General features: G+C 42.9%; 1 protein-coding gene across 23 annotated transcripts in view; it reads left to right on the top strand.

Annotated features, from left to right (window-relative positions):
• Positions 1-24,336, top strand: part of MACF1 (microtubule actin crosslinking factor 1) — a 348,476-nt gene that overhangs the window by 153,719 nt on the left and 170,421 nt on the right. For 11 of the 23 annotated variants that reach the window (XM_084787104.1, XM_084787103.1, XM_084787109.1 and 8 more), the window contains one exon: positions 3,779-3,871. In XM_084787104.1, coding sequence (XP_084643230.1) covers positions 3,779-3,871 — 93 coding nt within the window. Of the gene's footprint in view, positions 1-3,778; positions 3,872-12,687; positions 13,845-24,336 lie in introns of those variants that run through there. The other 12 variants (XM_084787119.1, XM_084787102.1, XM_084787111.1 and 9 more) reach the window with 3 other exon arrangements.

The raw sequence follows: 24,336 nt of genomic DNA, 5'->3' as shown, positions 1-24,336 counted from the left end.
GAGGATGGAGAAAATCACACAGTACAACAGAATGCTGTATTGTCATAAAATGGGACTAGGAAAGTTCAGGATAGTTTTTCAGACAGGTCACACCTGAGAAAAAGGTCCAACTCATGTGGCGATGACTTATGTGGCTCTGAGGATTGAGCCCAAGGCCATATGCTCCCTAGGCAAGGACATTCCCCATAGTGACAAGGGAATGGCTAGTCATGTATGTGTTCACTCATTACTCCCTCTTCTGTTTTGAAAGAAGCTCTAGTTGGCCTCACATTTGCAGAGATCTGCTTGCCTTTGCCTCCAAAGTGCGGAGACTAAAGATGTATGCCACTACACCCAGCTCGTTGATTATTTTGAGCAAAGTCAAGCATTATAGTTCAGTCTGGTCTCAAACTTTAGATGTTTCTGTCTCCGCCCACCAAGTAGTGGGATTATAGAAATGCATTGCCAAGTCTGGCCAAGAGAAAGGTTTTTAATAGAGTAGGAAAGTATTTGGAGTATAGTAGACCTAGATATCAGAGGGGAAAAGACGTTCTCTTCCTGCATAAGGAAGACAGCAAGAGGTTTTCAGACAAAGGAGGAGGAGCCGGTAAAAGGGAAAAGACCGAAAAGTATCAGAAGGACTAAGAGTCCCAGCTGTGTGTGGTACTTGTCTGCAGTGCAGCAGCTGGGAGGCCGAGACAGGAGGTCATGAGTTTGAGCAGAAGCTGAGCTCCATAGTAAGACCCTAACTCAAAACAAGACAAAACAAAACAAAACAAAACCTAATAAATCAGAAAGGTAGAAGAGTCCCGAAATGTTCATTTTAGAAGATAAGATAGAGATCCAAGAATCCAATTTCTTTACTGATTTGAATGAAAGAGAAAAAGATCTTGTTATCTGAAGTGGCCTGGCCCAGATCACAGAAGTTAGACCAGAGCTAGGACCTGAACACCAGTCTCCTGACATGTGGGTAAGTGCCCTCCTGTCAGTGCTGCTCTCTACACCCTCTGACCTGTCAGGGTTTCCTAGTCAGTGGGACCAAGTCCAGGGAACAAGGGATAAGAATCTAAGCACAATATGTACGGCTAATTACATTAATTTAGAGGTAGGGTCTCACTGTGTAGCTGTAGCTGACCTGTCACTCTCTACGTAGTCCAGCCCTTCCTTGTGCTCATGAAGATCTTCCGCTCTCTGCCTCCTGAATGCTGAGAGTAAGAGCATGTACCACCAAGCCTGACTGATGGGGCTGTTTTTGAAAGGGAAAAGACCTACCTCTTGCTCTGAAATACAGGGAGAAGGACAGAAGGAGGGGCGATGTTGCTGGCTTGTGGTAGGGAAGAAGGGGGATGAGTGGGTCAGAGGGCCCACCTCCCCCGTGAGCTGTACAGAAAAGCATTTGGTGTAGCTAGGATTGCCTAGCAACGGTAAGAATCAACGTGACATTATATGGTATGTGTATTTTTTTCAGTCTAATTAACTTGGGAAAATGTCCTTAGTGCTTCTGCAATAATGTGTGAATATAACATTTATTACTATATTATTAATCTCCCCATTTGCCCCAGCACGCTGCAGGTTTTCTAAGGACAGGGAACACGCCCTTAACATTTTATAGCTTCAGTGCTCATCATATCAAGTGGTCTGTAACTGAGAAAGATATATTTGTTTAAATCGTTTAATAACGCATGGTAGGAGAAGTAGCGGCTGTTGGGATATTTATGAGGAAGCCACATGGGCAGGCTGTATGTTGAACTAGAAAAACCGTAAAGGGGTCTCAGCAGTCAAGCTAAAATAAGAATTGATGAGCCAGAAGTGCAGATCGGACTGAGAACAGAGTCGATTACTATGATAGAGGGAAAGGTGGGCAGATGATAACCGTAATAGACTCAGAAGGGCGGAGGGTCACTAGCGCTCCTCCTCGTAACGCGGAGGCCCAAGCTGTGGCTATGCGGGTGACGAGAACGTCTTCAGAACTGAGAAGTCAAGCAGACTCCAAGTAAGGTGACATTTGAACCATCGACATGAGTGCTAAGATTCTAAGAAGGATGGCAGATGGTGAGGTAGGAAAAGAAAGCCAGGGTCAGGTGCTAAGGCCATTGAGGAAATGATTGGGAGGTAATCTGCTCAAGGGAGGTAGCCTCCCAGGGAAAGGCTGGGCCTGGGGAGAATGAACTCTGCCGGGACTGTGCTTACTCCAGCTCTAGGTCAGTGACTGGGGACAAGGGAAACTGAATTCCCAGACTGGAAGGACACTCTCCCAGGGATTAGAACCTAGATACAGGAAAGGGAAGAACTTCCCAGCTGCGCCTTAGTGTAATCTCCGAGTTGAGGTCAGGGATCCTCTACAGATAGTTTAATAGAAGAGAGGAGCACGGCCTTCCCGCCCAGCTTGTTACAAGTGACAGGAACTGCAAGAGAACTAGAGAGGAGCCCAGTGAGGCTGAAGTAGATGAGTGGCTTGTTCAGCACACTGTCAGTTTTAAAAGCTTACATCTTAGTTTTAGGCCTGAGAGATGGCTCAGTGGTTGAGAGTGCTTGTTGGTCTTACAGAGGACATATGTTCTGTTCCTAGCACCCACATGCCACCTTACAACTGTCTAACTCCAGTTCCAGCAGATGCAGTGCCCTCTTCTGGCCTCTGTGGACATCAGACACACAAACAAATAAGTAAATAACACACCTTTAATCCCAGGACAGCCAGGGCTACATAGAGAGATGCTGTCTCAAAGAACCAGAAAACCAAAACCTCTCAGTTTGCTGCAAAGTAAGAGAGTTGCTCACCAAAGGGAAGGGGGTGTCTATGGGCTTGTGCACATTGTGTTCTTGGAATGGGATTTTATACCGAGGAACGGGCTTTAGGAATAAAGTTGAGATGGTGTTATATCAAGAAGAGAGGTCTATTATAGAAAAAAGGAAAAGAAGCAGGGAGTGGTGAGGGAGAGATGGCATCTCTTTTAACCCCCATAGACAAGAGCAAGTCAGGATTCTGACTAATGAAGCAACTTGCAATGCAATGTTCTCACAGTTTTGCTTTGCTGGTAAGAGTGAAAATAGTTCAACTACTCTGAAACTAATTTGACAGTTTGTTATAAAGATCTATATATCTCTAGGAATTTACCCTAGAGAAATGAAAACATATGTCCACCCAACAGTCTGAGCTAGAGTATTGGAGCTTTACTCAGAAGTGCCAAGACCTGGAAATAATCCATAAACCCTTGAGTAGATGAGTGGGCAAGCGTGCAAGCAGGACATCTGTACAATAGAGTACCCCGTGGCAATTAAAAGGAACAAGCAATTCGTATGGCAGCCTGGATGGGAGTCTCAAGAACATTGTGCTCTGCAGAGGGGGAAAAAGCAGCCTAGGATCACAGATTACATGCCATTTATATTACATTCTAGAAAAAAAAGAAGCCAGTGGTTGTCAGGACCTCAGAAAGAGGCAGGACCCAGCTGTTTGAAGGTTGGCATCACAGGGCCTGTTTTGGAATAATTAGAGTTGCTTTATATGGTGCTATAAAAGTATTAGAGCTCAAAAACAAAAAAGCTGGTAGTGGCGTATGCCTTTAATCCCAGCGCTTGGGAGGCAGAGGCAGGTGGATCTCTGAGTTCCCAGCCAGAGCTGTTACACAGAGAAACCCTGTTTCAAAAAACCAACAAAACAAAACAAAAGAAAGTATTAGATCTCATAGACTCTTTAGCCAAAAATTAATTTAACTGTATGTTAATAGCGAAAATAAATAAAAAATTCAATCCAGAAAAGAAACTTCCTGAGCCCTGAGACTGGCGTTCCTTTCTTTTTCAGGTGAAGCTAGTGAATATTCGCAATGACGACATCACGGATGGCAATCCCAAGCTAACCCTAGGCCTGATCTGGACCATCATTTTGCACTTCCAGGTAAAGTCTGGGGTTCTTTTTGTTCTGTTCGTACATGGCCTCAAAACCTTTGCTGCAGAATTGATGTCTGTATTTGGAGTTATTAGTGATGGGTAGGAATTGGAAAGGAGAATTTAAGGTACGCCTGGAGGCAAGGCTCTGTATCCCCCAGAGACATAATTTTTGCATTATGAAAATAGAGGGAGTTTTGCTCTTCTGTGGTTTGGTCTTGTGCCTGGAATTCTGGATTTAGAAGTCTGCTCTCAGTGAAGTTGAACCTGGCTCTTTCGGGCCTCGGTTTGAGAGGCAGGGTGATGTTGGTTCTGATCCATTAGGGTGCATGAAGCGTCTAACCGTCTGACAAGACTCTTCTCATCGGATCTTTAAGCACTGCCAGTTAATCACAGCCCTTTAGCTGCTGTTTGTGTGTGTGCTGGAGCACAGCCTGTAGCAGCTTTTGGAGCCAGTGGCATCCTGAAATGTTTACATGCTCTTAAGGCCTTCCTGGTGCTTTTTCTTTCTAAGTTGGCACACATTCTTCTAACATCTGGACTGCTGTTAGAAAAGAGCACCCTACTTGTAGTAGAAAGAGTGTTCGTTTAACGTCAGTTTCAGTCAGCCTAACAAAGCTGTTTCCCAGGCAGCTCTCTGGTATCCAATTGCTGCGTGGAGATGATTGATTGAGGGGAGCATGCTTCAGTAGGTGTGAAACGGCACAGGGGTGAGGCCTGCATGGCACCCTAGTTGGAGAGATTGCTCCACCTTCTGGTTGAAAGCAGAGCAGCAAACATCTCAGAATTCTTTAGGCCCTGAGAAAAATTCTGAAGTCACAGGCTTGTTTCTTGGAACTTTGGTTGAGAGCCAATGCTGGCATTCTGCAGCATGAGTAGGGTTTGGAATGAGTGTGTATTTTTGAAGAACTACAGGGTGTTTCAGGCAAGGTTTGCGTATAGGAATGGCTAGGAACCTGAGCTAAGAAAGCGTTACCTTCAGAGCAGGACCGCAGTTACCTCCTGGAGACCCTCATGAGCAGAGAGGATTTTGAGGGTGTGTGGGACTTTGCTTTTTGGCATGAAGTGCCTCAGTGTGAGCACCTGATTCTATATTCACAGGTATGAGGTAATACCTACTATGTCTCTGTTTAGCTTGGCCGCAACTAAATCCCCTTTACAATGGAGAAACTTAGAGGCCATAGACTAAAAACTGCCTCTCAGTCAAAGCTGTGGCAATAGAAGAGGTGAGCATAATGGAGTGATGCTTTCCTGAACAGCCACACCAGGAAGCTGTCTTTTCCCCGTGTTTACAGATGTTTCAGTGCTGAGGGTCTAGCTGGGTGGCAGGTGCTTGGTATGCAGACGGGAGGCTGTGTGCGCCATACCCAGCCCTACAAACACACTTTCCTTAATTTTAAGTTTTTATTTATTTTATGTCTGTGGGTGTTTTATATGCATAAATGCCTATACATGTCTGAGGGTGTTGAGTTACTTGGGACCAGAGTTAGAGATGATTATAAGCAGCTGTTGGATGCTGGGAATCAAACCTGGCTCTTCCACAGGAGCAGTCAGTGCTCCCAACACCTAAGCCATCTCTCCAGCTCCACAAACACGTTTTTTGTTATGAAAAGTTGACACATTTATGGAAGTAAGGAAAATGTAGCAAAGAATTCGCACTATCCACCATCTAGTTTAAGAATTATTAATTCAATAATTATAATTTCATTGCATAATACATTTAATGCATAATTTATTGCTCAATCCTCGGTTTAGATCTTGTATAGTTATATCTGTAAATATTTTGGTGTCTATCTCTGAAAGAGTGGGTCCCTTTGTTTAAGTGAGCCACACTAAGTTCATGCCTTAAAATTTAATACATAATAAAATTATTACATGCCTGATCAATGTTATGATGTGCTCAGTGATCACACTTTTAAAAAGTAAATGGCTTGGCTCAGAATCCAAAATAGGTATACAAATATATTGTATCAAATCCTATTCCTTGTACAGTTTGTTGAAAGATACAACACTTTTATAAAGTTAATAAGATGCTGACAGCATCCCTTTAGTGTCTTCTAACAACATTCTTTAATCCTGTGTTACCTATAAACTGCTAGCCTGGATCTAAACCTGAACAAAAACGGCATCAGCTTTAGAACGTTCTCATTTCTTCCCCCCTTTCTCCCTCTCTCCTCTTTTCTCTCCCTCCCTGCTGAAACAAGTTCTCTCTTCGTAGCTTTGGCTGGAATTCTGTCTGTGCAGACCAGACTGGCCTTGATCTCAGAGAACTCCCCGCCTCTGTCTTGTGAGTGCTAGGATAAAAGGGGCGTGCCACTATGTCTGGTGCATTGGAATTCTTGATCTAACAAGAGTAATTTAACCGGGCGTGGTGGTGGTGCACGCCTTTAATCCCAGCACTCGGGAGGCAGAGGCAGGTGGATTGCTGTGAGTTCAAGGCCAGCCTGGTCTACAAAGCGAGTGCAGGACAGCGAAGGCTAACACAAAGAGACCCTGTCTCGGAAAAACCAAAAAAAAAAAGAGTAATTTAATTATTCCCCTCTACACACACATACATGTTATATGTTGTATATAATATACATAAATAAAAGCATCAATGTTATTACAAGTATGTGCCACAACACTGGCCTTCTTTCATTTAGCATCACCTGTGTTGCAGCATATGTCAACTTTTTACTATTTAGTATTTTGTTATAGGGCATACTACAGATTTTTTTTCCTTCAGAATTAGATAGGCATTTGGGGCCACCTGTTTCCCCCACCCTCACTTTGAATGTGGGAATATGATAGATAACGATGTGATTTAAATTATTTTTTACATTTTATTTTTGTGTGCATGTATGTGCATTCATACTCATGTCACACACGTGTGCCTATGAAGGTTAGATCACAACTTGCAGGCACTGAACTCAGGCCACCTACTTGCCAGTATTCATCTGTAGCCACCAAGTTGTCGCACTGTTCATACATGATTGTTTTTAGAATAGTCTTTGTATAGTAATGCTTTCATCTCTCTTCTTAAAAAAAGATTTAGTTTTTAAATACAATATATTTTGATTATATTATTTCTCCTCCCCAGATTCCTCTCATTTCCTTCCCCATGCAATTTCATGTTCTTTCTCTCTCAGTGGAAAAAACCCACAAACAACAAATGAAAATGACAAAACAAAACCTTACATACACACAACAAACATGGAATCCAGTTTGTGTTGGCCACCTACTCCTAGAGTGTGGTTGCTGTATATGCCCAGATAACGGACTTTTTTCCTGTCGATCACGTATCATAGCAAATAGCTTCTTGGTTAAGGATGGGATTTTGTGTTCACGTCCCCTTCTCCATGCTATGGTTTTGTCTGGCTTGAACTTTGTGAGTTCGTTTTTCTTGCATATACTCATATTTGGTGTTCTCATCAAGATTATGACATATAGCTGGGCGTGGTGGCACTCTGGAGGCGGAGGCAGGCGGATCTCTGTGAGTTTGAGGCCAGCCTGGTCTACAGAGACAGCCAATACTATTATACAGAGAAACCCTGTCTCCCCCCCCCCCCCCCCAAAAAAAAAAAAAAGATTAGGGCATATACATACATACTGTAATATGTTGTTACTGTATATAACTATGTGCAGCTATGTCCATAGCTAGAGTTGTTAGATGTTAGGAGATCAACAAAATGGTCTTTCTGGCCAGTCTTTGCAGTCGATGTTGTTGGAGTAGAGCGCTGGTGTTTATGTGCGTGTAGGTGGTGACGGTCTTATTTATTTATTTATTATTCATTCATTCATCCATTTATTCATCTATCTATCTATCTATCTATCTATCTATCTATCTATCTATCTATCTACAGGGGTTTTTCTGTGTATCCCTGGCTGTCCTGGAACTCAGTCTTTAGACCAGGCTGGGTCTGGAGATCTGCCTACCTCTGCTTCCCAAGTGCTGGGATTAAAGGCGTGACACCACCACCTGGCTCGATGAAGGTGGTTTTAATCTCAAAGAGATTAAGTCTGTTGAAATAGAGACTAGCTCCAGGTCAAGACTTGACTAGTACTGATGAGATTGGTCGTATCGATGTCTTTATAGAGAGACTTAGAGTTTCTAAAATACGTTTGACATATGTTTTAAAAATATGTGCTAAATGGTTATAGTTCTTTTATTTTAACTTGTGTTTTTACTTATGAAAATTCCAAGGACTCAGAAGCATATGTGATCCTTATGAGCAGAGTCACTTTAAATGAGACAAAAGTTTTATTCTTTACGATTCTGAGGCATCCTTTCTTTAAAGAAACAAAACATGTCATACAGTTTTCTTGCTCCTTCTGCTCTGTGATAAATGCTTTTCTGAAGTTGGCGCATATCATTCCTTATACGGCTTTGTGCATTTACAGCAGAGTTGGGATCATAACAATATATGCTAGTATTTGTATGCTTTATATTTCCAGTGTGCCCACTCCAGCTTTGTGTATGTAAGGCCAAATACCCAGCCCTGAGTTTTGTTGGTAATGGTGAAAGGTGGCCTGGCTTGTTCATTTGAACTGATTTATACAGTGTGATATGAGTGGTACTCCTCACAGCTGTGCCACACTGAGATTGCTGTAGTATATTACTTAATTATAGGCTAACGTGCTCACTGTTGCAGTAAACATCTGTGTGTGTATGTGACTTTGCCATTGAAGAAAAGGGGTTTGGGAATAGACACTTGGCCTGGAATTCTAGATTGTATGTGGCAGTCAGAGACAGCTTTATGAAGTTGCTTCTCTCCTTTCACCTTTATGTGGGAGGGGTTCCTGGCATTGAACATAGGTGGATAGCCTTACCCAGCACATACATCTATTTATTATTGTTGTTATTATTATTGTTGTTGTTGACAAATTTTCAATATACTCTATTGACTCAGGGGCCAAACATGGCAGCATTTGGTCAGTTATGAAAGGCACGTCATTGAAAAATACATTACAGTGTTGTCAGGTGATCCCAGTCACAGGATGTGAGGGTGAGAACGACAGTCTGGATGATTTAGCTTAAGACATTTTAGTTCCCCCCACCCCTTTCGCCATTGAGGACTGAATCCAGGGCCTTATAATACCAGGCACACATATGCAACTGATTTATACTCCTAGCCTTTGTTCACTTATTTAAAGGGTCCCATGGATGAATGAAGGCAAAGTTGTAGGACTGGTGTGTGCCCCGCGGCTGCTGAAGGCGTTGCCACCAGAGCAGGAGACTGAAGCTCATAGGCAGCATGGGATCTGCTTCCCTTCCAGCGCGTTTCTCTTCACCACTACACTATCTCACCAACGCTCCTTTCCTTTTTCTTTTTGCCTATAGCTTGTCTGCAAATTGCTCTCAAAACTACTGTATGACTTACAGTACTTGTTAGGCAGTATTACTATTTGGCATATTGCATGTTTGCTTGCTTGCACTTGAGCCCTCACTAGGAGTAAGTTTAGCAATGCCAAGGACTTTGTTGCCTTCACTGTCTTTGCTTGTCATAAAATAAGCACCCAACGAATACTCAGTAAGTGGATGATGGGTTGTTACATGAATTTGATCATCTAAAAGTTGTGAAGGTAGGTTGACCAGAAAAATGGGCTACAATGACTTTTTTTTTTTAATTAAGCATTGTTAAAATGAGGAAATTGAAACACGTGGCCTCATTGTGACCACATGTCTGTATCGCAGCGACAGAATTTATTTTCTGTGGTTTTGGCTCAAGCCCATTTTGAGATGTTGAGGACTTCTGGTTTCTCTCCCCTCCCTCCCAGAGCAGGTGTCTGTGGCCCCGGCTGTCCTCTTGCCTCCACCTCAGCAGCATGCCAGGTGATTCCCACCCTTTGATCTGTGCAATTTATATGCTTTGTGGTGCATAGTACCTGGGGTGTGATAAGGTGCCATTCATGTTCATGGAGTGAATGGGTGACTGCGCGCTTTAACTCTGGTTATCGCTTGAGTAGAACTGTGGGTGGTAAATGGTTAACTACAAAAGGCCAGAGGGAAAGACTAAGTAGATCCCAAAAGTTCCCTTTCCTAGAAGGCACAGACTTGTGTTCATAGGCTATACCAGGAAAGGTTAGCCCTGTGGTCAGAGTTAACTTGGTAAAATAGTGGAAGCAGCCCCTTCTAAGAAGAAGATCTTAGACTTTATCTACCTTCCTTAAAATCCAGTCAGGGGAAAAAAAAGTGTACTGGGATCCCCATGGGATGGCTCCTGACGTTTAGCTCCAGGCATAAATGGGAGTAGAAGAGATTTGGTGGCACATGCCTTTAATCCTAGAACTCGGGAGGCAGAGGCAGGGGGATCACTGTGAATTCAAGGCCAGCTTGGTCTACAAAGTGAGTTCAGGACAGCCAAGGCTACACAGAGAAACCCTATCTTGAAAAGCGAAGCAGAGGCAGAGAGAGGGGGGGGGTGAGGGGTGGGGGTGGGGGTGGGGGGGAGAGAGATTGATTTACTATACATCAGGCACTGGGCCAAATGCTTTATAGACATTATATCATTAGCCTTGTCTTCAACCCCATTATGTAGGTGTTAGTGTCTGCATCTTGCAGGTAAGAAACCAGAATCACTTAGTAAATTAGTTAAGCCACTTAGCTTAGGTGGGAATTTGAACCTCGTTCCACCCTACTGAAGTTTCTGTTCCTCTCTTGAGCAGTTTTTCTCTGTAGCAGAAGAAAACGATGAGACTAATGTATGGACATTTAAAAAAGAATAGGCTCCGAGAAATAAATATGCTAAGTTCTATAAGAAACTCCACAGCATAGTAGTTATATTCTTAAGCAGCTGTCTCTCTTGTCCCAGGTGATGTATTTCAGGGTTTGTTAGTTCATTGATGAAAGTCAGACTTGTCCCTTGCTGCATGAAGCTTAGGAAAACCTTACTTCTGTTTTCGGCGTTGGATTTGTGAAGGTTTGCTGGCTGCATCAACAACTTGATTCTAATGTCTTGTTTTTTGTTGATGAACTGATTTACTGAGTTTCCCATGCTCTCCTTTGCTGTGTCCATAAGATGGCGCTGCAGCTTTGCTGTCTCTTTAGCAACAGGCTTAGGGGCAAAGCACTTGATGTAGTTGTAAGTTATGGGGCTGCTTCAGGAGGGCTACCTGGGAGCTGGGGCCTTAGCGTGTCTTGTAGCTTTCCTTTCAGGAAGGCTCAGCTTAGCTCTTTAGGAAAGGTGGAGAGGGTTGTGCTGGTGTCAGTTTCTAGTGCTTACATAGAGCTGGCATGGCAGAGAATTCCTTGAGCCCAGGACAACATAGCAATCCCCCGACTACATTCATGTGCACGCACACACATACACTGGGGGGTGTGGCTCAGTGGTGGTGCACTTGCCTCTAGCATGTACAAGGCGCTCCACTTGATTCCTGGCACTCAGGAACAAAAAGGGTAAACTGCTGCAACAGGGAGAAACAATACATACCTCTTTTCTTCCATTCCATCCAGGGAGCCTTTGGATTGTGGTATGTTCTCATACTGGTTCAGTGGTCTGAAAAAAACGGTAGGGTAGAGGAATCCTGCTGATAGCACAGGGTGTGGCCTATGAGTCTCACTAAACGGAGTTCAGCCTTCATTCTGTTTCAGTTGGAGTGAAAATCACCTGAGTCTCAGTCCCACAGCTGCCCCTCCCCCAGCTGGCATCAAGTGTTTGTTCTTTGTTGCTCAGCTGCAGTCTATTTGTTAGTTTAGAACTGTGGGAATATCTTCTTGTTTTATGCAGCTGAGAGCAGCGTTTCCTCCTTCTAGTAATTAAAACGGAGATGAAATGAAAAGTCTATTATTCTTCAGGTATTTTTGAGACAGGGTCTCATTCACTCAGACTTGCTTCCTCCTGAGCCCCCCAAGCGCTGAGATTACAGACATGACCATTTTGCCTGGTTAAAATGAAGTCTGAATGGACTGTGCCTCCCCCTTTGTCCCCCCCTCCATTTATTTAAACTTAGACAAATTAATCCATTTTCTTAAATCTGAGTTTCTTTACTTAAAATTTCAACCACACATGGTTGCTGTGAAAATTAAACAGGATAATACACACACATATGCATATCTTCACATGGTCCTTGGTACATAGTAAGTGTTCAAAATATGATAGCTAACTGTAGCAAAAGCAGCATTGATGACTACTGTTGAACATTTGTGCCAAATACAGTTGGTAGCCACCCGACTTTTATATTGTATTGGCAAGTGATCACCTGTCCATCGGCCTTTAACAATCATGTGTTCCTGGCTATCAGAATTAATGGATGTTTTTCTCCCTTTCTTTGGAGGTGGCCATATATGCCACAGGAGGCTAGATTGTCCATGCCCCTGTTCCTTTTCTTAATGGAAGGACTGTGTATATCTTGCTTGCTATTTCCCATTGGACATCTTGAAGCAGTGATTAAAACGTATTTTGTTTCATAGCACGGGAGCCATAATTGCAGCATCTCTGGTCTTGTCTGCCTAGCCCTTCCCTTCCCCTTGCTGGTTGGTCCCAGCTGAGCTGGTTTGCTTCCCCTTCTCTCTGATATTGTTCTCCTCCTCCTTCCTCCACAGCACCTCTCTTCTTTTCCCCTCCCTTTCCCATTTACTCTTACGATCTCCCCTCCTCCTCCCTCTCCCTGGTTTCTAGCTCCTTTTTGCGTTCTGTTTGTGTTACTGAGGGCAGTGCTCCAATTACCTCATATTTGGAGAGAGGAAGCGGCAGCCAATCCGGTTTCTGTCTGCTTTTAGGTCAAGTGATTTCTGAACTGCAGTGAGATGCTTTGAAATTTGTCTTGTTGCAGCTCTGAGCCTGTAAGATGGCTGTCTGAATCGAGCGGCTGGAAGAGACACAGAGAGGCGGGGAGGGAGGGAGAAAGGATTGGAGGGATTGCCGGCAGAGTGCATGGTGGTTTTTTTGTGTTTGTTTGTTTCTGGTCTTTTTGGAATGTGCATCGAGTCCGATGAAGCCGACATTGGAATTTCTCTGGGCTCCGAGGACTGATTTAACTGCGTTTTTTTCTGAGATTGGGAGAGGAAAGAAATGGGAAATTCATTGGGCTGTGTTAAAGAGCCGAAAGAGTCCATAGCTGTTCCTGAGAAGGCTCCCATATCTCCTAAGAAGAGGGTTCGGTTCAAAAGGAAGTGGAGAGGGAAGAAAACCCCTACCCCAGAAGCATCTCACAGAGAGGAACCTTCGGAAGGCACTGAAGTCATTGAAGAGACTGAAACCCTGACGAAGTTAACAGCGAGTCTCCCAAAGGAGCACAGAGTGGGAGGGGCAGAGCACCCCCCATCAGACATTTTTCTGCCTGCAGACTCAGCTCTCAACTCAGGGGTGGGCGACCAAGGGATGATTGTGCAGGTAAAGGAGAGATTCCAAGCAGAGATCCAAACTGCTCACCTTTTGTTGGAGAATGAGTCATCAGTTGTTGGAGGGGCCTGGGATTCCCTGGAAAAGGGTATGACAGTCATTGCTCACCTGCTGGATAACCCAGCGGAGAGGAACTGTGAGAAGTCTGTGAGCCAACTGGTGGAGTTTCCGCGGACAGCATCCTGCAGTAGCAGGGCTGTGCTGCTGCCTTTGCAAGGAGAGACTGCAGTGGAGCAGGGAGGCACTCTGCTCCGATTCCGGAGCAGCACTTTGCCTGGGACAGATTACCCCTCCGACACAGGCGGTCAAGACCAGCTGTCAGAGGGCTGGAGTGTGGGGGCAAGGACCAAGAGTGTTCCAGGTGCGCCTCCACCACCACAGTCTTGGATTGCCGAGTGTCCTGTTGCTTCATCAATACCAAAACAGTCAGGAGACCCTATTCAGACAGAACCTACCCACGTGGGTCACGTGTCCCTCAAGGGTCCCGTAATGCCTGCATCGCAGAGTGATTTATCTGTCAGTGGCTTCACTGTGAGCATTTTGCCATCCTCCTCTGGCTATGGCAGTGATGGGCTGCACCCACATGGGATCCGGCCTGAAGATACAGAACCCGAAAAGACTGCCACACCCTTCTCAGAAGAGGATGGTACCCTGTCTTTGGAGGCAAGCTATACTGATCATGGGGTCTGGAGGAGGTGGGTGGTACCTTTGAGGTAATCAAATCGTCTTTTGGATTCCTGCCTCTTAGGCATATTAAAGTGGAGTGTGGTAAGCAGGAAGGATCCTGGTGGATTTCAGCCTTACCCCTGCACAGGGGATTGTGAGTTAATGATTGCTAAGGGTTGGCAAGCAGTGTCTATTTCAAGTCTGTCCCTTGACGCTTAAAACCAAGTCTTGTTGGCTCTGGGGAATCCCAGGTTTTGAGTCCCTGCAGCGTAATTGCTGAAGCTAACTGGTAGGATTATCTTTCAAGGAGTAGTGCTGGATAGTCCTCACCCTCAGCCAGGGCTGTTGTTTGTTTACCCTGTTCAAGAGGTTGTGGTGCAGCACAAAGGATAAAGGGCAGCCTGGCTTAGTTCCTAAAATTAATATGGGGAGCAAGGGATTTTGAAGGCTTGGGAAGCAAGGCAGTTGTCTTTAGGGTGCTTGCTCTCTCTGGAGAGTGGAGCTCTTAGTGGAGCTGATGTAATCACTGCCCTGTGAGGATGCATCTAATGACAGCACTCACTGAGCATTTGTATGAAAGGAGACAACTCTTCCCCTTTTGCTTCTAATTCCAAGATTAAAGGAGATCAGGAGACATGATGGGGGAGGGGCAGGAGGAAGGGGAGAGAGAGGGAAAGTGAGAGGAGGAGATGGGGCAGTTTGAAAGCTCAAAACTACAAAGCTTATTTTGTGATTGAACTTGTTTATAGTTTTGACATGTCTTGCTAGGCAACTGTAACTGCTGTGAATATTTCCAGGGTTCAAAAATCAGGTGAGAATTTAGAAATCTGGACACCAAGTAAGGTCACAGGAAGATTATTGGTAGCCTACTATGTAGCATATGGTTGAACTTTCATTGTCACATAGGCCTCTGCTGAAATACAAACTTTAGAGATGCAAAACTTTTTTTTATTTCCTAAGCTGTGGACAAATGATACTAACTACAAGACAGCCCTGTTATATGAACGTAACCTCCCCATTTCACACCAGCAGAAAGAGACTAGGGATAAATTCAAGGTTTAAGGTGCTCTTTGAAATGTCTTCTTTAGTGATAAATTCCTTCTTGGATAGGTCCATCTCAATACCATCTGTTACTATAATCTGGAGGACCCCCCCCCCCCCCAGTAATGTACTGAAAAGAGGCCGTTGAAAACTTTCTCTTGGCCTGGGGTTGTAGTTCAGCGTGAGACTGCCTGCCCAGCATACACAAGGCCCTAGTTTAGTCCTCACCACCAAGTACCCTGCACTTGGAGGTCCATGCCTGTAATCATGCCTATGGTGGACTCAGAGGTTCAGAAGCTCAGGGTTATTCTCTACGTCATAGTGAGTTGTTGGCTAAAGGCTAGTCTGAGATATGTGAGAGCCTGTCTGAAGGAGGGAAAAAGTCAAAAATTAAAAACAAAAGGGCTGGCAAGATGGCTTAGTAAATAAAGGTACTTGCTGCTCAATGATCAGAGTTTGGTCCCCAGAACCGATGTGAAAGTAGAAGAGTGCTCAACAAAGTTGTATTCTGTCACACCGGCTCTGTGGCATGTGTGCTCACACACAGTAACAAATAAACTTAAAAAGCATAAGTAAATAAAGGCTGAAGCTTTGTTGCCTGGAATGTGGTAGGAAAGAAGGCAAGGATTTATTAGGTTTATTGGGTAAGATAAAATGTTAGAGACAACTTTTATTTATTTTTTAAAAATGGAGTAGGTGCTGATGGTTGAAGTAAAGCCAGCCGCTGGAGTGGTTTATATTTAAAAGCAATGCCACTAAAATTGATGCTGTGGATACAAGATCATAATCAATTATGAGACTTTTATTTTTTTCACTTTTGGTTTTTTGAGCCAGGCTTTCTCTGTGTATCCCTGGCTGTCCTGAAACTTGCTTTGTAGACTAGGCTGGCCTCCAGCTCACAGACCTGCTTCTGTCTCTAGAGTGCTGGGATTAAAGCTCAAACTAAGTGTAAGCCTTTTCAGAAAGGATGAAGTGGAAACATTGGAGAACTCATGGTGGAAATCAGTCTTAGGTGCTGAGCAATGCTTAGGTAGCAATGGCACCTCCTTGGGCAGTCTTCCAGGACAGCCCTTCCAGGAAAGGTTCTTTACAATTCTGTGAAGAATCTTAAAAGATTGCTGGGAGTGATCTGTACCTTGTTATTATCAATAGTAGGATGGTTCTTTGGTTATTCAGTATGTGAGTCAAGTTGGTAATGTGATTTTTTTTTCCTGAGCAGCTGTCTATCACTTCTACCTCTCAGCCAAGTTCAGTTGGACCACTCTGATAGAGCCAAATGTAAGAAACTTAGTGCCTGGGTCTCCATGTGGCATCTGACATGCTTCTGAGACTCTGTGTTCATAGTGGGACTATGGCCAGACATGTATTTCCTAAGAAATAACTGCTTACGGTAAATGTGAAATTTCTTCAAAATAAAAACCCTTAAAGCTCAGGGAGCTTGTCCCTACTTGGTAATTATTATTCACAGGCCTACAGGACAGCAGCAGCGAGGAAGGGAGAGGGCAGCATGTTCTCACCCTGTGGGCATTTATAGATGTGGAGTGGGACTCCTGGGCAAGCATCTGCCTTGAGTGTGAGTGTCTTCTGTAGAGAGAGGGAGCATGAGGCTGGCATAATGAGAAAAGCAGCTGTGGCTGGATACACACACCTCCTGGCTCTGTATTGTTTGTTTTTATGGTGTTTTGCTTCTAATGTGTTAAAGCAGTAGTACATCTCAGAGAGCAATGTGAGTTACAGTGGCTTCTGTCTTGGCATAACTTGTTCTGTCTCCTGCAGATTGGCTCAGGGCATGCTCATGGTGCTATGGCAACACAGCCTTCCTTGGGTGCAGTTGCTGCTTCTCAGACATGGTAGCTGATACCTGGTCCTGCAAGGTGCATGCTTTAGATAATCGAAGGGAACTGTGGTCTGGTTTCTCGGCCAGTGGTACAGTTGAAACTTCCTTTGTCAGGAAATAGTAGAAGCAGGATGATAGAGGGCAGCCTACAAGCATGGTTTCCAGAGTGCTACGTAGACTCCATGGGAACAGGCTAGCAGCAGTGTGCTTTGATGTCAGACAAAGGCCTTTTTGGCCCCTTCCTTCTCTCAGGACTCTTTACTCCTTTGTACCATCAATATCTAGAATATTTGGTTCATTTAAACAAGGAAAATTGTTGCAAATCCCTTCATCTTCCCATCTTGGTCCCTACCACCAATCTCCTGCCCATACAATTATTGGATCCCATTGCATGAGGAAATGAACCTCATAGCATTGTCCTTCCACACATCGTAGAGCGCCTACACTTTCAGGGAGAGTAGTTATATAAGGCTGGGGCCAGAATGATGGGAAAGAGGTCAGCCAGCATACTCTTTTCTGGGCCTAATTAGCCTTTCCAGTTTATAGTTATCCTTTCCTCATTTCCTTAATTATGGCTGCTTTTGTACTGTAAGAAAAAGCAAAACTAAACACGATGTTACTGAAAGAGTGTAGAAGATAGCTTTGATTAGGACTGTTTTTTAGAAAAGATTTTGTTTCTTTTTAAATATGTACTTAATTAAAGGCTGGGCACAGTGGCTCATACCTGCCCAGCACTTGGGAGGCAAAGCTATGTGAGACCTCCTCTTAAAAGTATTTAATTAAAACATTGATAAGGATTATTATTTTTGGTCTAACAGACAGTTATTAAAATGTTGATGAAGAAAATAATATTTGTGGTGTTTATATAGATAGATAGTAGTAGGGGACAAGTAAAGTAGGCACTATGGATGAACCAAGACAGCCATGATAATAGTAAAGCTGGACGCTGGGTGCATAGGGGCTTTGACTGTTATCTCTTGGTGTGTTTTTAAAATTTTACATTTCAAATGGTAGGTCAAGGAAAATGAATTGCAACAGTAGTGATAAAATCATTATATAACGCATATACCGAAAGGGGGCCACAATCTGGAATGTGTGAAATGTACAGCCGACATAGTTATGCGTGGAATGGGTTGGCTGGGTTTGAACCCTAGCTCTGCGGCTTACCGTATACCTTGTAAATGTGTATATTGCAGATAACAGCATGCACTTGGTAGGGAGAGTTAAAGAGTTGAATGTGAAGTACACTACAAGTTAGCAATTACTGTCATTTAAAGAATCTCACAAATAACACAAAAAGGACAATTCTCTAATAGAAACAGAGAAACTCTCAGGAATAAGCAGTTTACATGTGCATGAGTGCACACACACACACTTAGGCACAAATCCTTCAGATGCCTCATACACATGAGAAGACTCGCTGCTGATGAAATCAAGAAACCATTTTATACTATGCAAGGCAGAGAAACCTTGAACATCCCTATTACAGGAAGATTTGGCCTCTGGGGGACAGATATAAATTGGTACTGTAATTTGAAATAAAAATGCCCACCCCTATGCTCTTGTCCTTTCATTCTACTTCCCTTCCCTTACAAGATTTTGAGTTTGAGCTCTGAGAGGCCTTCTCCTGACCTCTCATACTGGCATAAATTCCTTTCTCTACTCCCCAGATACACAGCTGCTAGTAGATTCCCCTGGCTGAGCTATGCACTGACCTTCACTTGCCTCTTGAATGAAAGTTTTCAAGGTGTGATGCCTTCTGTCTAGCAGTTTGAGGTCAGCTGGAAAATTCAGGGCACCATAATCAACTACCTATTTGCTCAGAGCATCTAATCATTTCATTCCTTGAAGCTTATACAGATTTACAAGTCCAGCTCTTCAGTCTAGCATTTCATGCCTCCATAATCTAATTTATGTCCAACCTTTTCTTCTTTCTTTTCTCATTTAAGCTTTTCCATCAACCTCTTATTTACCCCCACCCTTAGGTGTGTATCAGGGTCTCACTACATAGCCTAGATTGCCCTCAGATGACAATTCAATCTCAGTGTCCACTCTGAAACTCTTTTTTTTTCCTTTCTGCTTTTGAGTTCTGTAACATCTCTTAAGGATGTTCTTTGAGAAATCTTGATCACTCCAGAGCACAGTGCATTTCTATCCTCTTAAGACTCTCTTTGGGGTGTTACTATGATTATTCCTTATTGGGCATCAAGTTACATATAACTTTCATGTATTCTTAGAGATGAAAAAAATAAGATGAACTTTTAAGCTCTAGATACTAGTTCAGTAAGCATAAATTATTATTATGCTTGAGTTTTTATTTAGTTTTGTTATTGGCCTCACAATGAGAAGTTATAGCCAGATCATGACAAAAAACAAAAAGAACCAAACAAATAATAATTGAATTAATCTATTGTCACCATGTACTAAGTCAATTTGTACTAATTTGGGTAGTGATCAGGTGACATAATCCACTTAAAGAAAAGGAGAGACAAAAAAGCCAAAAAGGTTTAGTTACTCTCCTTGTAATTAGATGTAAACCTTAATATTAACAATGTTTTTAAAGGGACAGAGAGATGCCTCAGTGACTAAAGATACTTGCTGCCCAGCTGAATTCCATCTTTAGAACCTACATAGTGAAAGCAGAGAACCAGCTCCTCCAAGCTGTCCTCTGACCTCTACATGCATGTTGTAGAGCAAGCATGGATGCCTCCTAAAGACACACACACACACACACACACACACACACACACACACACACGCATACACAAGCTTGAGTGAATTTTTAAAAGCTGGTAGATAACCCAATAAAGTGCTTTTTTTTGCTAACATGAGGACCAGAGTTTGATCCCCAGAACCCACATACATAGCTGGCGTTTTGCTACTTTGTGGTTTCCTTTCCCTCTTCCCCCCTTCTCCACCTCTTTACTTCTTTCAACCCCTAACACTAAATAGGAAAGAAAAAGGAAGAGAGGGGAAAGGGGACGACGTTATTGTTAGACTACTTCCTGCTGATTAAAGCATTGAGCTCCTTGGGACAAGTTTGGGCCTCACTGTCAGGATACCTAATTTCTTCTTGTTTCTTTGTACACAACTACTTGACATACTGCAACCAATAACAATCAAAAGCATCCAACCATCAGCCAGCCAACAGTAATACTGCCCCTCAGTGCGCTAGCATTTATATATCCTCTGAACAGTTACCAGAATTCCAAACATCACACACTCACAGAAACTATCTGTGGCTGGCAAAACCATGTCCCTGCTAGAGTATGAAGTAAATCACTGTCAGCTGCTGCGAAGCAGACCCCTATCCCCACACCTGGGATTAAAACGAAAACATATTCTTATAATGCTGCTGTGTTTTTTAAAAGAAACCAAAACTCCAAAATTCTCACTACACACATATAAAAAAGCCAGGCATGGTAACTTGGAATCACAGTGCTGGGGAAGTGGAGATCAGCCAGTTCTTAACTTGTACTCTTATGAGTTCTGAGAGAATTTAACTCAGGTTGTCAGGCTTGATGGCAGGTGTCCTTTGCCCACCGAGTCATTTTAGTCCACATTAGTGCTATTTAAATTATTTATGTTAGTTATAAAGGATCCATGGCCTACTGGTCACTAATCCAGTGTTACACAACTGAATTCCCGTGGTTTAGAATCAAATTCCTGGAGACTCAAAGTTTGGCTGTGTAACAAAAAGAGGGTTGGAGAGATGTCTCAGTAGTTAAGAGCATTTACTGCTCTTCTGAAGGTCCTGAGTTCAATTCCCAGCACTTGGATAGCTGCTTACAACTGTCTGATGCTATCTTCTGGTGTGCAGATGTACATGCAGACAAAGTACCTATATACATAAAATAAATAAGTAAATAAATAAATCTTTATTTTAAAAAAGATATAGTTGATATTTCTAAAAATGTTCATCAAGTAGCTTTACTAATTAAAAAGATATTGATAGCAAAGATGACATTTGAATAGCACTTTAGTATAATCATGAAAATGCTAAATCCCTGCTGCGACGACACACACCTGTAATCCTAGCACTTCAGAGGCAGATGCAGACAGGTTGCTGTGAATTTGAGGCCAGCCAGCCTCATCTACAAAGTGAGTCCAGGCCAACCAAGGCTACACAGAAAAACTGTCTTGAAAAACCAAAAACAAAAGCTAAATCAGTAACATAGTTTAACTTCATTATTACTTTTTATTTTATTTGTGGAGGGTTTGTGGATGTATGCAGGTGTCCACACACATGAGATCCAGAGGTTTACAACATGGAGCAACTTCCTCAGTTGCATTCTACCTTTTTTTTTTAGTTTCTTACTGAACCTGCAGTTTACTAGTGCCTAGTTTAGCTGGCCAGTGAGCTCCAAGGCTCTGCCTGTCTCACTTCCACAGCACACCACTACACCAGGCTTTTCTGTGGATACCTGGGGATGTTTGAATGTTGTTAATCTGTAAGCTGGTTGTAAAAAAATATGATTACATCACAAGCATCTCAGCAATTATATTTGGCTTTTGTCCATCTCCTCTTGTGACACTCTCGTGGTGTGTACACCACCCACTGGGGTCTGCAAAAGCATTCACCTTAACACTCGACTGCAGAGTCCCAGCTGCCATTCCAGGGAGTTATCTGCCCTATCTGAGTGGTTGCTCTGCCTGTTTACTCACATGTCATTTGGAAGTGTAACTGGGATAGCCTTAAGAGTGGTGTGACTTAGCTAAATTCTTAGAGGACAAGCATCTCATTTTGAGTTTTCTCTTTTTTTCCCCACTCATCTGTCTTCTACTTACTAAAACATCACAGGGGTCTCTGAGCAGCCTGTTAGCATTTCTGGTTGGGCTTACTTGTTTGCCTGTGCCTCAATTTTGCTTTCTCTGTAAATTGTTTCCCTGACTGAATTGCTTAAACCCAAGGCCTGAAACTATGCTTTTGTGTTGAATGTCTAAAACATAGTGTTTTCTTGGGAACTAATAACAGAATGAATAGACAACATCTGATTTCTCTTCTTCTCTGTACTGACTGGTATAGGGTTAAGATGTTCAGTAAATGCTTATGGTATTATTAGGAAACATTCTCTGAGAATGCCTCAGAGAAGGATTACCTGAGCTTTGGGTAGTATATGATAGGAGGAGGTTGGAGCACAGGCAGCCTCTGGTGTGTTTCTGAGGCTATCCTCACACCACTCAGATAGGGCAGGTAACGCCCTGGAATGGCAGCTGGGACTCTGCAGTCGAGTGTTAAGGTGAATGCTTCTGCAGGCCCAGTGCGTGGTGTACACACCACGAGAGTGTCACAAGAGGAGATGGACAAAAGCCAAATTTAATTACTGAGATGCTTGTGATGTAGTCATATTTTTCACAACCGGTTTATAGTCTAGAAAGGGTTGTATCCAAGTATGGTACTTTTCTTTCCCTGAGAGAGCCAAACATTTCCTTTAGGGATATGTTGAAGTTCTAGAGTAAAGCTGTTCACTGAAGTGGTTTTAATGCAGGGGCTGGAGAAATTGCCATAGTAGTTAAGAGCACTGGGTGGCCTTTAGGGGACCCAAGTTCAGTTCTAGGAGTTCCAATGCCCTCTTTAGGCACTGCATGAATGTGGTGCACAGTACATGCAGGAAAAACTTATATATGTATAACAGATACTTTTTGTAACGTGGATTCAGTGCAATGCACTGATAGGCATTGTGACTGGAACTGTGATTGGCACATAGGAGATGCCATTAGAGAGACAGATGTGGTTATATTGGTTGAATTAATTTTTGGTAAAGAACACAAATGTTCAGCTTTCTTTGCTAATTCTTTCCCTGTATCATTTCACCAAATCTATTTCCTGATCCTTCATAATAGGTACATGAAGCAACTACAGTGAAAGTGATGGGTGTATGTTTGTACCTTGTGGTTTTATCCATTAAACAAGAGTCTAGATACATTAAGTAGAATAGAAATAGAGTTGACTTTAGGGAGTGACTGTTTATACTGAACCATACGATGGTGGCTTTTGGGCACAGTGTAGTATTACTGAGGCCTCACCTCGCGTCTTCATAGCTCTCTCAATCAGTGTACTTGGAATTGATTGAATTTAATGGCTTAATTTTACACCATTTATATTTGTAAGAGATTGATGGATCAGAATTAATTTACCAAATGATTTTGAATTGCCAGATTGTTGAGTATCTGCAGTACCTATTTAGCTTTACTGTATGTATGTATGTATGTATGTATGTATGTATGTGAAACATACATACCCTAAAAGTTGTAGGGCGGGTGAACATGGAGTCAGAGCAGAAAGGAGGTGAATGCTGAAAAGATTTGTAGAATCCTCTCATCACCAGGGCCTATCAAAGTGCAATAACCTGAAATTCCTTTGTATAAATATATCTGTCAGGCAGAACTTTGCACCCTTAAGCTTGCTGGTTAGTCTTCCATTCCATTTCACCTTGACACACATGTGGCTTCCAGGGTTTTGTTTTCTAGGCTCCGTGCAAACTCTGCATGCTTCTCTGTTCTTGCCTTCAGACATCTTGGCAGCATTAGTAGCCTGCAGGGTTTTGTTTTGTTGTTATTGTTGTTGGGTTTTCTTTTGTTTTTGTTTTTGTTTTTCATCCTTAATAAAGTATTAAAGTTTCTGGCCCTGATTTTGCTGATTTTTAATATATAGAAGCACACTGATTCACAACAGGGCTATATCCCAATTTGGTTTATGTATTTAATTTGAAATTGTATTAACACTATAATTTAAAAAATGCATTTAAGCCAGGCCAGCACTTGGGAGGGAGAAGGAGGCAGATCCCTGAGTTCCAGGCCAGCCTGGTCTCCAAAGTAAGTCCAGGACAGCCAAGGCTACACAAGAGACCCTGTCTCAGGAAACAAAAACAAAAAAGAAGGCAAAGATAAAGGAAATGATAATCTGAGAAATAGAGTATTTAATGCATGTAACCTACCAAACATCATAGTTTAACCCGAACCACCTTAAACTGCACCTTAGCCTACAGTTGAGCAAAGTTATCTGACATAATTCAAAGCCTCTGGTATTATTTATTGAATTAGTAACCAATATAATATATTGAATGCTATTCAACTGAATGTGTGTAACAGTAGTTGACTGTAGCCCTTGCATTCACCACTGGGGCACTAGCTGCTTTGAGGCAGTGTACCTGATGGAGACACCAAAGAGACAAATGTCCTATTGATATGCCCATGGCATCTTTGCCCCAAATACTCAAACCAAAAATTATTCTCGGTATGCTGACTTACTTACTTACTTATCTTTGAGGCAGGTTCACATTCTATGCTTCTGGCTAGCAAGCAACTCTGTAGTTCAAGCTGCCCTTGAATCTGTGGTGAGCCCCCTGCCTCTGCATCTCAAGTGCTGAGGTCTAGGTGTGTGCCATAAAACTGGCAACAACACAATGATGTTCTATTATTACAAAGCACATGTTACCTAGATACTGCCCATACCACCACAGTTCATCTGTTTAAATACTGCCCTCTGTTACATGGGACAATGGAGTGTAGTAGGCATAAACCATTTGTCTGAGGTCACAGTCCCCTTAAATGTCTCTCTTCATGAGTAGTCTGGGAACAAATTCTTGTACTTTTTCATGTCAATCAAGA

This window comes from Acomys minous, assembly GCF_964271855.1.
Source record: "Acomys minous genome assembly, chromosome: 6".
NCBI classification, from domain to species: Eukaryota; Metazoa; Chordata; class Mammalia; order Rodentia; family Muridae; genus Acomys; species Acomys minous.
Note: the sequence above shows the minus strand (reverse complement) of the source record. Positions and strands in the feature narration are given on the sequence as shown.